Genomic DNA, 16,581 nt, shown 5'->3' on the forward strand with positions numbered 1-16,581 from the left:
AATAATATGGTGCAAAGGAGCAAAATAAATAAATACAGTAGGGGAAGAGGTAGTAGTTTGGGCTAAATTATAGATGGGCTATGTACAGGTGCAGTGATCTGTGAGCTGCTCTGACAGCTGGTGCTTAAAGCTAGTGAGGGAGATAAGTGTTTCCAGTTTCAGAGATTTTTGTAGTTCGTTCCAGTCATTGGCAGCAGAGAACTGGAAGGAGAGACGACCAAAGGAGGAGTTGGCTTTAGGGATGACCAGAGAGATATACCTGCTGGAGCGCGTGCTACAGGTGGGTGCTGCTATGGTGACCAGTGAGCGGAGATAAGGGGGGACTTTACCTAGCAGAGTCTTGTAGATGACCTGGAGCCAATGTGTTTGGCGACGATTATGAAGCGAAGGCCAGCCAACGAGAGCGTACAGGTCGCAGTGGTGGGTAGTAAATGGGGCTTTGGTGACAAAACGGATGGCACTGTGATAGACTGCATCCAGCTTGTTGAGTAGGGTATTGGAAGCTATTTTGTAAATGACATCGCCGAAGTCGAGGATTGGTAGGATGGTCAGTTTTACGAGGGTATGTTTGGCAGCATGAGTGAAGGATGCTTTGTTGCGAAATAGGAAGCCAATTCGAGATTTCACTTTGGATTGGAGATGATTGATGTGAGTCTGGAAGGAGAGTTTACAGTCTAACCAGACACCTAGGTATTTGTAGTTGTCCACAAATTCTAAGTTAGAACCGTCCAGAGAAGTGATGCTGGACAGGCGGGCAGGTGCAGGCAGCGATCGGTTGAAGAGCATGCATTTAGTTTTACTTGTGTTTAGGAGCAGTTGGAGACCACGGAAGGAGAGTTGAATGGCATTGAAGCTCGTCTGGAGGGTTGTTAACAGTGTCCAAAGAAGGGCCAGAAGTGTACAGAATGGTGTCGTCTGCGTAGAGGTGGATCAGAGATTCACCAGCAGCAAGAGCGACATCATTTATGTATACAGAGAAAAGAGTTGGCCCAAGAATTGAACCCTGTGGTACCCCCATAGAGACTGCCAGAGGTCCAGACAGTAGGCCCTCCGATTTGACACACTGAACTCTGTCAGAGAAGTAGTTGGTGAACCAGGCGACGCAATCGTTTGAGAAACCAAGGCTACTGAGTCTGCCGATGAGGATGTGGTGATTAACCTCTCTAGGCTAGGCGGGACGAATTCGTCCCACCTACGTAACAGCCACTGCCAGGCTGTGGCGCGATTTTCAAAACCTTAAAAATCCAATTACTTCAATTTCTCAAACATATGACTATTTTACAGCCATTTAAAGACAAGACTCTCGTTAATCTAACCACACTGTCCGATTTCAAAAAGGCTTTACAACGAAAGCAAAACATTAGATTATGTCAGCAGAGTACCAAGCCAGAAATAATCAGACACCCATTTTTCAAGCCAGCATATAATGTCACCAAAACCCAGAAGACAGCTAAATGCAGCACTCACCTTTGATGATCTTCATCAGATGACAACCCTAGGACATTATGTTATACAATACATGCATGTTTTGTTCAATCAAGTTCATATTTATATCAAAAACCAGCTTTTTACATTAGCATGTGACGTTCAGAACTAGCATACCCCCGCAAACTTCCGGGGAATTCGCTAACATTTTACTAAATTACTCACGATAAACGTTCACAAAAAGCATAACAATTATTTTAAGAATTATAGATACAGACCTCCTCTATGCACTCGATATGTCCGATTTTAAAATAGCTTTTGGTGAAAGCACATTTTGCAATATTCTAAGTACATAGCCCAGGCATCACGGGCTCGCTATTTAGACAGCCGGCAAGTTTAGCACTCACCATAATCATATTTACTATTATAAAAGTTTGATTACCTTTTGTTGTCTTCGTCAGAATACACACCCAGGACTGCTACTTCAATAACAAATGTTGGTTTGGTCCAAAATAATCCATCGTTATATCCGAATAGCGCCGTTTTGTTCGTGCGTTCCAGACACTATCCGAAATAGTAAAGAAGTGTCACGCGCATGGCGCAATTCGTGACAATAAAATTCTAAGTATTCCATTACCGTACTTCGAAGCATGTCAACCGCTGTTTAAAATCAATTTTTACGACATTTTTCTCGTAGAAAAGCGATAATATTCCGACAGGGAATCTCCTTTTCGGCAAACAGAGGAAAAAATCCCAAAGGCGGGGGCGGTCGGGGTCACGAGCATAAGGCCAGTGTCCCTTGATCGGCCACTTGAGAAAGGCGATAATGTGTTTCAGCCTGGGGCTGGAATGACGACATTCTGTTTTTTCCCGGGCTCTGAGCGCCTATGGACGACGTGGGAAGTGTCACGTTAGAGCAGAGATCCTTAGTAAATGATAGAGATGGAAAAGAAGTTCAAGAAATGGTCAGACAGGCCACTTCCTGTAAAGGAATCTCTCAGGTTTTGACCTGCCATTTGAGTTCTGTTATACTCACAGACACCATTCAAACAGTTTTAGAAAATTTAGGGTGTTTTCTATCCATATGTAATAAGTATATGCATATTCTAGTTACTGGGTAGGAGTGGTAACCAGATTAAATCGGGTATGTTTTTTATCCAGCCGTGTCAATACTGCCCCCTATCCTAAACAGGTTAACAGAGTCAAAAGCTTTGGCCAGGTCAATGAATACGGCAGCACAGTATTGTTTCTTATCGATGGCGGTTACGATGTCGTTTAGGACCTTGAGCGTGGCTGAGGTGCACCCATGACCAGCTCTGAAACCAGATTGCATAGCGGAGAGGGTGCGGTGGGATTCGAAATGGTCGGTAATCTGTTTGTTGACTTGGCTTTCGAAGACCTTAGAAAGGCAGGGTAGGATGGATATAGGTCTGTAGCAATTAGGGTCAAGAGTGTCACCTCCTTTGAAGAGGGGGATGACAGCAGCTGCTTTCCAATCTATGGGAATCTCAGACGACACGAGAGGTTGAACAGGCTAGTAATAGGGGTTGCAATAATTTCGGCAGATAATTTTAGAAAGAAAGGGTCCAGATTGTCAAGCCCAGCTGATTTGTAGGGGTCCAGATTTTGCAGCTCTTTCAGAACATCAGCTGAATGGATTTGGGAGAAGGAGAAATGGGGGAGGCTTGGGCGAGTAGCTGTGGGGGTGCAGTGCTGTTGAATGCAGTAGGGGTAGTTAGGTGGAAAGCATGGCCAGCCGTAGAAAAATGCTTATTGAAATTCTCAATTATAGTGGGCTTATCGGTGGTGACAGAGTTTCCTATCCTCAGTGCAGTGGGCAGTTGGGAGGAGGTGTTCTTATTCTCCATGGACTTTACAATGTCCCAGAACTTTTTAGAGTTGGAGTTGCACGAAGCGAATTTCTGTTTGAAAAAGCTAGCCTTGGCGTTTCTAACTGCCTGTGTGTATTGGTTTCTAACTTCCCTAAAAAGTTGCATATCGCGGGGGCAGTTCGATGCTAATGCAGAACGCCACAGGATATTTTTGTGTTGGTTAAGGGCAGTCAGGTCTGGGGAGAACCAAGGGCTATATCTGTTCCTGGTTCTAAATTTCTTGAAAGGGGCATGCTTATTTAAGATGGAGAGGAAGGCATTTTAAAAAAAATAACCAGGCATCCTCTACTGACGGGATGAGGTCAATATCCTTCCAGGATACCAGGGCCAGGTCGATTAGAAAGGCTTGCTCGTTGAAATGTTTCAGGGAGCGTTTGACAGTGATGAGTGGAGGTCGTTTGACCGCTGACCCATTACGGGTGCAGGCAATGAGGCAGTGATCGCTGAGATCTTGGTTGAAAACAGCAGAGGTGTATTTAGAGGGCACGTTGGTTAGGATGATATCTATGAGGGTGCCAATGTTTGCGGCTTTGGGGTTGTACCTGGTGGGTTCATTAATAATTTGTGTGAGATTGAGGGCATCAAGCTTGGATTGTAGGATGGCTGGGGTGTTAAGCATGTCCCAGTTTAGGTCACCTAGTAGCACGAGCTCTGAAGATAGATGGGGGGCAATCAGTTCACATATGGTGTCCAGAGCACAACTAGGGGCCGAGGGGGGTCTATAGCAGGCGGCAACGGTGAGAGACTTGTTTTTGGAGAGGTGGATTTTTAAAAGTAGAAGTTCAAATTGTTTGGGTACAGACCTGGATAGCAGGACAGAACTCTGCAGGCTATCTCTGCAATAGATTGCAACACCGCCCCCTTTGGTCGTCCTATCTTGTCTGAAAACGTTGTAGTTAGGGATGAAGATTTCAGAGTTTTTGGTGGACTTCCTAAGCCAAGATTCAGACACAGCTAGGACATCCGGGTTGGCGGAGTGTGCTAAAGCAGTGAATAAAACAAACTTAGGGAGGAGGCTTCTAATGTTAACATGCATAAAACCAAGGTTATTACGGTTACAGAAGTCATCAAAAGAGAGCGCCTGGGGAGTAGGAGTGGAGCCAGGCATTGCAGGGCCTGGATTCACCTCTACATCCCCAGAGGAGCAGAGAAGAATAAGTATGAGGGTACGGCTAAAAGCTATAAGAATTGGTCGTCTGTGACGTCCAGAATAGAGAGAAAAAGGAGCAGGTTTCTGGGGGCGATAAAATAGCTTCAAGGTATAATGTACAGACAAAGGTATGGTGGGATGTGAGTACAGAGGAGGTAAACCTAGGCATTTAGTGATAGTGAGAGAGAGATTGGCTCTAGAAACATAATTGAAACCAGAAGATGTCATAGCATGTGTGGGTGGAGGAACTGAGAGGTTGGATAAGGTATAATGAGCAGGGCTAGAGGCTCTACAGTGAAATAAGCCAATAAACACTAACCAGAACAGCAATGGAGAAGGCATATTGACATTAAGGAGAGGCATGCTTAGCCGAGTGATCAAAGGGTCCAGTGAGATTCAGACAGCTAGCCGGGCCATAGGTAGCAAGCTGGTGGAAGATGGGAGGGAGGTCTGTTTTTAGCCAGCTCGTGCGTTTCCGTCTGTGGGTTAGTGGGGTTCCGTGTGGAAGGGGGGACCAGTCCAAGTTGGCAAAATAGTTAGTTATAGTGGCCCAAGAAAAGTGTCCGATAGACCTATTCAGATCGCAGCCGAAAAGACAGCTAACGATTAGCGGGCCGCAGATGGGCGATCAGGTTACATCGCGACGGAGGGGCCAGTTGGATAACTCCCTCGGGCAGATAACGTCGGTGGTCCAGTCGTGAAGACCTGATGGGGCTCCGGATCGGCAGTAAAACGGGTCAGGATAGGTGAGTTGTAGCCCAGGAGACACTTCAGCTGGCTAGCTCAGGAATAGCCCAGGAGTGGCTGACGGAACTCTTCAGCTGGCTAGCTGGCTAGCTCCGTAATAATGTGTGTTAATTCCGTGACCGACGTTGCCAATAGTCACTCAGGTAGCAGCTAGTTAGCTGCAAGATCCAGGTGTAAATGTCCAGAGCCTGCGGTAGAAATCGGGGAAAGGAGAGAGAATAGGTCCGGTATGCTCTGGTCTGAGTCGCGCTGTACAAAAACTGGCGATAGCTTTTCGAGCTAATGGATAGCTGAGGACAGCTAACCGTGGCTAGCTGAACTTCAACGTTAGCCAGTGAAAATGGCTAACCTCTTGCTAGCTTCTGTTGTGGAATTCAGATGAGGTAAATAATACTTTCTTTTTTTAAATTGGTGAGGTGGGTTGCAGGAGAGTGCTTTGAGGTTGAGTTTTTAGAATTAAAAAAGAATATATATATATATATATAAATTTAATTTAATAAAGATTTAATCTAAACAGTAAACAAAAAAGTTGTTTGACCTTAACCCGTTCGGCAATTTCATTGGTCTAATGAAAGCTTCATGCCGCCAAAACACTGAGCACGTCACAGAATGTGTTTTTTTGGGGGGGGGGGAATTGAAAGCGGGAAAAATCCATATATTAGCCGCGTCATTGTTTAAGCCGCGATGTTCAAAGCGTGGGAAAAAAGTTGCGGCTTATAGTCCGGAATTTACGGTAATACCGCTCCCCCCCCCCCCAGTCAAGGGTGTGCGCGTGTGTGTGTGTGTGTGTGTGTGTGTGTGTGTGTACACCACTCATCCCCTTGTATCTTGTTTCCTCTGGTCAGGCCCAGCTGCGAGCGTTCATCCCAGAGATGCTGAAGTATTCGACGGGCAGGGGCAAGCCTGGCTGGGGCAAGGAGAGCTGCAAGCCCATCTGGTGGCCAGAGGACATCCCCTGGGCCAACGTGCGCAGTGACGTGCGCACTGAGGAACAGAAACAGAGGGTGAGGATGAAAACAAACTTTCCCTGTGAATTGCCTCCCTGGTATCATTACAATGTTGAATATGGTAGAGAGGTAAGACGTTGTGGAGGTCAAAGGGTCTTTGAGTGGAGACGGTTAGAGAATAATAACCTGGTGGGATAGAGTTCTACCAGGGACAATCCAACACTAATAACCTGGTGGGATAGAGTTCTACCAGGGACAATCTAACACTAATAACTTGGTGGGATAGAGTTCTACCAGGGACAATCCAACACTAATAACCTGGTGGGATAGAGTTCTACCAGGGACAATCCAACACTAATAACTTGGTGGGATAGAGTTCTACCAGGGACAATCCAACACCAATAACTTGGTGGGACAGAGTTCTACCAGGGACAATCCAACACTAATAACTTGGTGGGACAGAGTTCTACCAGGGACAATCCAACACCAATAACTTGGTGGGACAGAGTTCTACCAGGGACAATCCAACACCAATAACTTGGTGGGACAGAGTTCTTTACTGTTTAAAATATGTTTAGTTATGAAGCATAGGTATCAATGAATACAAATGTACATTTTGTTTCGTGAGTTACTTTTTTACATAAAAGACAATATACAAAAAACCGTGTACCATCAGAATATCATTGCAATGAAATGACTTATTCAAATGACTTCTGTATTGCAACTAAAGCCCAGACTTAATTCAGCTCCGTTTCACTCCACTATATCAATTAGTAAAGTTAAACTACAGTGAAACGTAGAGTAATTCTGTCTGTTTGTGTTGTTTCCTGTATAACATCTCCTCTTGCTGTGGCGCCCCTTGCTAGGTGTCGTGGACGCAGGCGCTGCGGACCATCGTGAAGAACTGCTACAAGCAGCATGGGCGCGAGGACCTGCTGTACGCCTTTGAGGACCAGGTGCCACAGCACACGGCCATGACCACGGCCACCCACAGCATCACCCACCTGGTGCCCTCACAGACCGTGGTGCAGACCATCAGCAACCCCGACGGCACCGTCTCCCTCATACAGGTCAGGTGTCCCATAGGTACAGATCTAGGATCTCCCTTAACCAATATTTGGTCAAGCTCCGGGGTAAAGTTTCCCCTAGGAACAGATCTAAGATCAGCTTATTTTTTTAGTGGGGTAATGCTAAACGGACCCAAGATCAGCATCTAGGGGCAACTTAACCCTACTCCACAGATCAGAGGTCACCTAAACGCAGAGTCAAGATTAGGGTCCCAACATTCCGGGAACGTTCGCAAAGTTCCCAGGTTTTTCAGAAATCCCGATTGGAAAATTCCCGGAATCAGAAGGGAATAAGCTGGGAGGGACTTATCAAACTGGGATTTTGGAAAGACCTGGGAACTTGGTGTTTTTCTGTAATTTTGCAACCCTACTAAGGATCCAGATGGCGCAGGCCTCCCCCTCTCTAGGCGGCCGGCAGGCCTCCCCCTCTCTAGGTGGTGATTAAAAGATGCCCTGGATGATGATTTGGAGGGATATAATCCATGGGAAGGATTTGGCTGTTTTGTACTCAAGCCAGGCTGCCCATTGTAATCTCTCTTTCTCTCTCTTTCTTTCCCTCTCTCTCTTTCTTTCCCTCTCTCTCTGCCCCTCAGGTGGGCACAGGGCAGACGGTGGCCACTCTGGCCGATGCCTCGGAGCTGCCAGGCACAGTGACCGTGGCCCAGGTCAACTACACTGTGAACGACGGAGAGGTACAGACACCACACACATCAGTCTCTCAGAACACACACACACTTCCAAATACACACACTTGTAGAGACATCTGATGACTGTAAGCGGTTGTAATGACAGTCCCTCCTGTGTGTAAGGTGTGTTACTACTATTCTGTGAGGAGTGTTAATGTTACTGTTAAGTCTCCAGAGTAGTGAACATAGCGTGTAGCTGAAATGTTTTTCTGACTGGCTCCATTACACACTTTTAGGCAATATGCCCCTTTACACCTTATCACTTATAATAAATAAATACAAAACGATTTTGATGGCGTTTTAAGCCTGAAGATCGTTTTTCTGCAGTGTGCGGACAGCGTTTCCTCTTTTTGAGATGCTAATGTTAACCATCTCCTGATTCCTAATTGGCTTATATCATTCCTCACCTCTCCTCGGCAATAGTTGATGTGTGGTGAGCTTTCTGGCGCAAAGGGGCAGTCCAGACCACACCCAGGTGGGTTCTACACATTGGTCATGGATGAGGTGATTTCCCCCTTACTATTTAAAGCGCTGACAGGGATTTTTCTGCCATTGAAATCCTTGGGCGGGCCGCCTAAACGGTTTATCGGGTTACCTAAGTCCACACAGTGAGGGAGAAACGTTTTTATTTTTGATAGATTTTCGGGATGGAAAAACACTTTTCAGTGTAAACTTAAACGACAGATATAACGGATGTAGAAAAGACAATATATATATATATATATATATATATATATATATATATATATATATATATATATACTGCTCAAAAAAATAAAGGGAACACTAAAATAACACATCCTAGATCTGAATGAATGAAATAATCTTATTAACTACTTTTTTCTTTACATAGTTGAATGTGCTGACAACAAAATCACACAAAAATAATCAATGGAAATCCAATTTATCAACCCATGGAGGTCTGGATTTGGAGTCCCACTCAAAATTAAAGTGGAAAACCACACTACAGGCTGATCCAACTTTGATGTAATGTCCTTAAAACAAGTCAAAATGAGGCTCAGTAGTGTGTGTGGCCTCCACGTGCCTGTATGACCTCCCTACAACGCCTGGGCATGCTCCTGATGAGGTGGCGGATGGTCTCCTGAGGGATCTCCTCACAGACCTGGACTAAAGCATCCGCCAACTCCTGGACAGTCTGTGGTGCAACGTGGCGTTGGTGGATGGAGCGAGACATGATGTCCCAGATGTGCTCAATTGGATTCAGGTCTGGGGAACAAGCGGGCCAGTCCATAGCATCAATGCCTTCCTCTTGCAGGAACTGCTGACACACTCCAGCCACATGAGGTCTAGCATTGTCTTGCATTAGGAGGAACCCAGGGCCAACCGCACCAGCATATGGTCTCACAAGGGCTCTGAGGATCTCATCTCGGTACCTAATAGCAGTCAGGCTACCTCTGGCGAGCACATGGAGGGCTGTGCGGCCCCCCCAAAGAAATGCCACCCCACACCATGACTGACCCACCGCCAAACCGGTCATGCTGGAGGATGTTGCAGGCAGCAGAACGTTCTCCACGGCGTCTCAAGACTCTGTCACGTCTGTCACATGTGCTCAGTGTGAACCTGCTTTCATCTGTGAAGAGCACAGGGCGCCAGTGGCGAATTTGCCAATCTTGGTGTTCTCTGGCAAATGCCAAACGTCCTGCACGGTGTTGGGCTGTAAGCACAACCCCCACCTGTGGACGTCGGGCCCTCATCCCACCCTCATGGAGTCTGTTTCTGACCGTTTGAGCAGACACATGCACATTTGTGGCCTGCTGGAGGTCATTTTGCAGGGCTCTGGCAGTGCTCCTCCTGCTCCTCCTTGCACAAAGGCGGAGGTAGCGGTCCTGCTGCTGGGTTGTTGCCCTCCTACGGCCTCCTCCACGTCTCCTGATGTACTGGCCTGTCTCCTGGTAGCGCCTCCATGCTCTGGACACTACGCTGACAGACACAGCAAACCTTCTTGCCACAGCTCGCATTTGATGTGCCATCCTGGATGAGCTGCACTACCTGAGCCACTTGTGTGGGTTGTAGACTCCGTCTCATGCTACCACTAGAGTGAAAGCACCGCCAGCATTCAAAAGTGACCAAAACATCAGCCAGGAAGCATAGGAACTGAGAAGTGGTCTGTGGTCACCACCTGCGGAACCACTCCTTTATTGGGGGTGTCTTGCTAATTGCCTATAATTTCCACCTGTTGTCTATTCCATTTGCACAACAGCATGTGAAATTTATTGTCAATCAGTGTTGCTTCCTAAGTGGACAGTTTGATTTCACAGAAGTGCGATTGACTTGGAGTTACATTGCGTTGTTTAAGTGTTCCTTTTATTTTTTTGAGCAGTGTATTAGAATATGATCTTTGAGAACTAACAATCACCAAAGTAAAAACAATACATTTAGCAGTATTGATTTTGTTATTATGCTTGAGCAAAATATCTCCGCATTAGCCATGGCAGAACTGCAGGAAATTTGCTTTAAAACTGCAATATCTTCTCTCAGCTCCATGGAGAAATATGTAGAACTGCAGAAAATTTGCTTTTAAAACCCCCCGAAAAAATGATCTCTGCTCCATGGAGAAATGTGAGCCCTGCAGGAAATGAACTTTAAAACCTCCTGAAAATGATCTCCGCTCCATGGAGAAATGTGTAGAACTGAGGGAAATTGGCTTAAAATGCAAATAATCCTGTACACCATCAAGATGAGGGCCTCTTAAATTCATCTGCGCCTACGGGCTGACTGCGCCCGTTGCCATGCCTACCAACTAAGCCCTTTTTTGATCCAGAAAAAACCCTGCGCTGATATAAAAAGCGCCATAGAAATCAGTCTTGTTTTTGTTTCATTATGTTAAGTGTTGTAGAACATGCAGCACTGTAGTGTACCTTACATTCTGGGATCCAGCGATACTGCTAGTGTGGTGTACCTTACATTCTGGGATCCAGCGATACTGCTAGTGTGGTGTACCTTACATTCTGGGATCCAGCGATACTGCTAGTGTGGTGTACCTTACATTCTGGGATCCAGCGATACTGCTAGTGTGGTGTACCTTACACTCTGGGATCCGGCGATACTGCTCGTGTGGTGTACCTTACACTCTGGGATCCGGCAATACTGCTAGTGTGGTGTACCTTACACTCTGGGATCCGGCAATACTGCTAGTGTGGTGTACCTTACACTCTGGGATCCGGCGATACTGCTCGTGTGGTGTACCTTACACTCTGGGATCCGGCGATACTGCTCGTGTGGTGTACCTTACACTCTGGGATCCGGCGATACTGCTCGTGTGGTGTACCTTACACTCTGGGATCCGGCGATACTGCTCGTGTGGTGTACCTTACACTCTGGGATCCGGCGATACTGCTAGTGTGGTGTACCTTACACTCTGGGATCCGGCGATACTGCTAGTGTGGTGTACCTTACACTCTGGGATCCGGCGATACTGCTCGTGTGGTGTACCTTACACTCTGGGATCCGGCGATACTGCTAGTGTGGTGTACCTTACACTCTGGGATCCGGCGATACTGCTAGTGTGGTGTACCTTACACTCTGGGATCCGGCGATACTGCTAGTGTGGTGTACCTTACACTCTGGGATCCGGCGATACTGCTAGTGTGGTGTACCTTACACTCTGGGATCCGGCGATACTGCTAGTGTGGTGTACCTTACACTCTGGGAACCCGGCGATACTGCTCGTGTGGTGTACCTTACATTCTGGGAACCCGGCGATACTGCTCGTGTGGTGTACCTTACACTCTGGGATCCGGCGATACTGCTAGTGTGGTGTACCTTACATTCTGGGATCCGGCGATACTGCTCGTGTGGTGTACCTTACACTCTGGGATCCGGCGATACTGCTCGTGTGGTGTACCTTACACTCTGGGATCCGGCGATACTGCTAGTGTGGTGTACCTTACACTCTGGGATCCGGCGATACTGCTAGTGTGGTGTACCTTACACTCTGGGATCCGGCGATACTGCTAGTGTGGTGTACCTTACACTCTGGGATCCGGCGATACTGCTAGTGTGGTGTACCTTACACTCTGGGATCCGGCGATACTGCTAGTGTGGTGTACCTTACATTCTGGGAACCCGGCGATACTGCTCGTGTGGTGTACCTTACATTCTGGGAACCCGGCGATACTGCTCGTGTGGTGTACCTTACACTCTGGGATCCGGCGATACTGCTCGTGTGGTGTACCTTACATTCTGGGATCCGGCGATACTGCTAGTGTGGTGTACCTTACATTCTGGGATCCGGCGATACTGCTCGTGTGGTGTACCTTACATTCTGGGATCCGGCGATACTGCTCGTGTGGTGTACCTTACATTCTGGGATCCGGCGATACTGCTCGTGTGGTGTACCTTACATTCTGGGATCCGGCGATACTGCTAGTGTGGTGTACCTTACACTCTGGGATCCGGCGATACTGCTAGCCAAAGATGTGCATGCATGGATAAATAATCCTGTTGGTTTATAGTCCTATTTCATTTTCAAGAGATGATCAATACAAGGCTTTGGTTTTAAACAGAATTTTATATTACTCAAAACTTTAATGTGTTCCGGCCTCCCGAGTGCACAGCGGTCTAAAACACTGCATCTCAGTGCTAGAGGCGTCCCTACAGACCCGGGTTCGTACCCGGGCTGTGTCGCAGCCGGCCGCGACCAGGAGACCCATGAGGCGGCGCACAATTGGCCCAGCGTTGTCCGGGTTAAGGGAGGGTTTGGCCGGCCGGGATGTCCTTGTCCCATAGCGCACTAGCGAGTCCTTGTGGCGGGCCGGGCGCATGCGTGCTGACTTCGGTCGCCAACTGTACGGCGTTTCCTCCGACACATTTGGTGCTTCTGGGTTAAGCGAGCAATGTGTCAAGTAGCAGTGCGGCTTGGCGGGGTCGTGTTTCGGAGGACGCATGGCTCTCGACCTTCGCCTCTCCCGGGTCCATAGGGGAGTTGCAGCGATGGGACAAGATTAACTACCAATTGGATATCATGAAATTGGGGAGGAAAAAATGCATTTAATCAACAACAACAAAAGCTTTTATGCGTTGTCTGAATATGTTAGCCAACAAAACATTTTTATTGTAATTTGCATGATATGGTATTTGTAGGATTGTCATAAATCACTATGGCTTCATCTCTTGTTGAGGAACATGTCATTTACTGTTCTGTAACCCTGCAATGCAACTTCATACTCTGTTTCAATATCATTGCTGAATACCAAGTTCTCTACTCTTCACCAGAATATGTCGGTGTGTCGCACGTTACCGATGGAGGTGTCGCCACAGTTTATTGTAAGCGGCAGATCTACGTCACATTTTATGTTAATTGACTACAACAAATGTTTGTCGAAGGATCACAATCATACTCGTTTTTGTTTGTCGTAGTGTAGAAACACCCTAACTCTGCCTCTCTCTGTCACTTTCCCCCTCTCTTACTCTCTCCCTCTCTCTTACGACTTCCTCTCTCCATCTCTCACCTCCCCCTCCTCTCCACCTCTTACCATCTTTTTTCTCTCCCTCTCTTACCCTCTTCCTTCTATCCTATTTCCCCCCCCCTCAATCCCTCCCTCACCCCTCCCTCCTTCCTCCATCCCTCTCTCCCCCTCCCCCCTCCATCCCTCCTTACTGGCCAGGTTGAGCAGAACTGGGCGACTCTACAGGGTGGGGAGATGACCATACAGACCACACAGGCGTCCGAGGCCAATCAGGCGGTCGCGTCCCTCGCCGAGGCTGCTGTCGCCGCCTCCCAGGAGATGCAGCAGGGAGCCACCGTCACCATGGCACTTAACGGGTAGGGCGTGTTCATTAGGGCACACCGTCACCATGGCACTTAACGGGTAGGGCGTGTTCATTAGGGCACACCGTCACCATGGCACTTAACGGGTAGGGCGTGTTCATTAGGGCACACCGTCACCATGGCACTTAACGGGTAGGGCGTGTTCATTAGGGCACACCATCACCATGGCACTTAACGGGTAGGGCGTGTTCATTAGGGCACACCGTCACCATGGCACTTAATTGGGTAGGGCGTGTTCATTAGGGCACACCGTCACCATGGCACTTAACGGGTAGGGCGTGTTCAGGGGGGTTGGGGGGGGTTGGTGTGAAGGGACAAGCAGGGTCGTCCAGCCAGGCGAAGAAAATGTACAACTCAACAGCATTGTGGACAATCAGGCCATATGCTCTATCTGCACTGACTCTGGGAGTAGGTGACTATTGAGAGTATTTAGTCTGGGGGACCAGTCTTCATAATGACAACACACAGATACCACAGCCATTGGATGACCCATCCATGTTTACTTAAAGGCCTAGTGCAGTCAAATGTGACCAACCGGGCCTGGCTGCATGACGTAATGCACAACCTCATACGGACCTTCTGATAGGACGAGGCAGAGCTCTGTTGGTCAGGTGACCTGCGGGCTGTGCCTCTGGCGCTTTTATAAACCATCCCAATTCCCCCAGGCTCCACAGCGGACTGCTATTGGTTCGACTACTGTAGGCTAGTTGGTGAGTGATGACCTGTGGACCCATTAGCAGAATACTGAGAGTAAAGATACTCACTGGCAAGGACTGCAGGACAGCGGCCTTCCTTTGTCAATACATGTGTTTTACCCAAGATTTACACCCAGTCATCAGTGTATCTTTTTAGCTACTGACAGTCATCAGTGACTGCTGCCATCTCTAACAGGTTTCTCTTGTGAAATAGATTTGATGTCAGTGAGACTAAACTGTATATTTAAATGTTAAATCAAATAAAAACTGTAACCATGGTATAATGTTGTTACAGAATGTCATTACGTAACACACCGTGTCAATCTAAAAACATCCAAACTGAATGAAACCTGCAGAAACATTTTGAGATTGGGAGAAATCTAATTCTGTAAACAACGTGCACAATGCACACATCTCCTGCTGCGCTGCTTGGGGGTGGGGCTCTCTGTGGGCTTAATGCAGGATGCTGGTACAAGGGTGTGGAGTCAGAATCCTGCTGTCCCACAATGCCGCAGTGGGATTGAGGTATGGTCACCGCCCAGATGCTCTCTCCTCTCTGTTTATAATGGAGTAGGATGAAGTTGCCCATAGACGCTGATTTTGGGTCAGTTTAGCATGTCCCCCACTGATGGTTAAAGGCCCAGCCCAGTGCAGTCAAATGGGTGATTTTCCAGTGTTTTATGTATTTCCACACTGAGGTTGGAATAATACTGTGAAATTGTGAAAATGATGATAATGCCATTTTAGTGTTAGAGCTGTTTGAAAAGACCGGCTGATTTCACCATGCAGTAAATTAGTTAATAGACCAATAAGAAAGAGGTTTCCAAACATCTGCCAAAAACAGCTGAAGTAACATTTTCCCCTCCCCACTCAGACCACTCTGACAGTTCTTGTTTGAGAAATTGTCCTTAATTAAGAAGCTATTTTAGTTGAAACCGTTTTAATTGAAAACAATCATGTAAGGTCCTTAATTGTTACCTAGAAATGATTTGATATTGAGATAAAAACAGCTGCATTGGGCCTTTAAGGACAGTGCTTGCATTGGCAATGGGGCATCTTATAGCGTGAACAAAGTGCATCTAGGTGTATTCATATCAGCAAGTGCTGACACGAGACCCTGGGGTCTGAGCCGTAACAAGGGAGGGGCAGGCAACTAGGCTGAATAGTGTTATTCTCATAGTCTCTAATTGCATAGGTAGTTCTATAACACCTGTGATGTCAGAAAGCGGGGACGGTTGGAGCAGGAAACTAAGGGTCCCATAGGGACATGGGGTCAGCTGCTTTTTCCTCCCGTTTCAGTGTTTAATTTTAGTTAATTAATTAGCCATTACCTTTGTACTCAACTGCCTCGCCTGGTTTCTGGGGTGTTAAGTGGTTGCTAACCAACCAATCAGCCGCTACATTTATTCCTCACAAAACCACTGCTGAATGAGTTTGCGCTTTTCACAAAAGTGTGGTAACGGGTGTTTGAACTAAACAGTAAAACTGCTAAAACTGGTTTAAAGTCATTTGCTTTTTTGGAACCTATTGTGTGTACTAAGTGTAAAGATGCTGGCGGTGCACTTGTTAACACTACGGTAGATGCTGGCGGTGCACTCGTCGACACTACGGTAGTTTGGAGTCATTTCCTCCAGTGTCTTGGAGTTCCCATTGGGGCTTGTTACAGGAGTCCTCTTCCCTCCTGGTTACCTCATGTGAGCAGCGCGGCACTCTGCACTTTGCCAGAACCTTCCGTCCCTGTTTCCCAACCCCCAGTGCCCACTGAGGAGGGAAAATGCTTTTTTTCTCTCTCTCTCAAAAAGAGCTTATTTTTACCCTAGTGGATGTTCTCATTATGACAGAATGGTTGAAAATGGGATATGTCAATTCTTGTCAGTGTGATCTTTAGTTTGTTCTATAAATGTGAGCTGTAAACAGTCATTCTATGAATCGTTGTGGATGAAACTCTTGGGTGTTGATTATATTTCCTATGTCGTTTGGCTGGAAGAGGAGAACTAGGAGTTAGTATCCCTGTTGAGGAATATGTGTCAGATTCCCAAAGTAAGGTGATTTACCCAATAAATTACTGGGAGTTTATATATGGAGTGTTTGACTCTTTATTTTTATAGTTTATTCGCCGTTAGTCAGCACCTCCACACAATCTTTTTTCTGGGTGTGTGCCAGCTCATGTCTTTTAGATTC

The 16,581-nt window shown here is 47.0% G+C and overlaps 1 protein-coding gene across 10 annotated transcripts in view; it reads left to right on the forward strand.

The window, feature by feature from the left end:
* The window catches only part of LOC106609771 (nuclear respiratory factor 1), a 39,617-nt gene that overhangs the window by 12,661 nt on the left and 10,375 nt on the right, over positions 1-16,581 (forward strand). For 4 of the 10 annotated variants that reach the window (XM_045722279.1, XM_045722283.1, XM_045722281.1 and 1 more), the window contains exons 6-11: positions 6,060-6,218; positions 7,028-7,231; positions 7,822-7,920; positions 8,338-8,418; positions 13,150-13,200; positions 13,542-13,699. In XM_045722279.1, coding sequence (XP_045578235.1) covers positions 6,060-6,218; positions 7,028-7,231; positions 7,822-7,920; positions 8,338-8,418; positions 13,150-13,200; positions 13,542-13,699 — 752 coding nt within the window. The remainder of the gene's footprint in view (positions 1-6,059; positions 6,219-7,027; positions 7,232-7,821; positions 7,921-8,337; positions 8,419-13,149; positions 13,201-13,541; positions 13,700-16,581) is intronic. The other 6 variants (XM_045722285.1, XM_045722286.1, XM_045722287.1 and 3 more) reach the window with 4 other exon arrangements.

This window comes from Salmo salar, chromosome ssa07 (genome assembly GCF_905237065.1).
Source record: "Salmo salar chromosome ssa07, Ssal_v3.1, whole genome shotgun sequence".
Classification (NCBI taxonomy): Eukaryota; Metazoa; Chordata; class Actinopteri; order Salmoniformes; family Salmonidae; genus Salmo; species Salmo salar.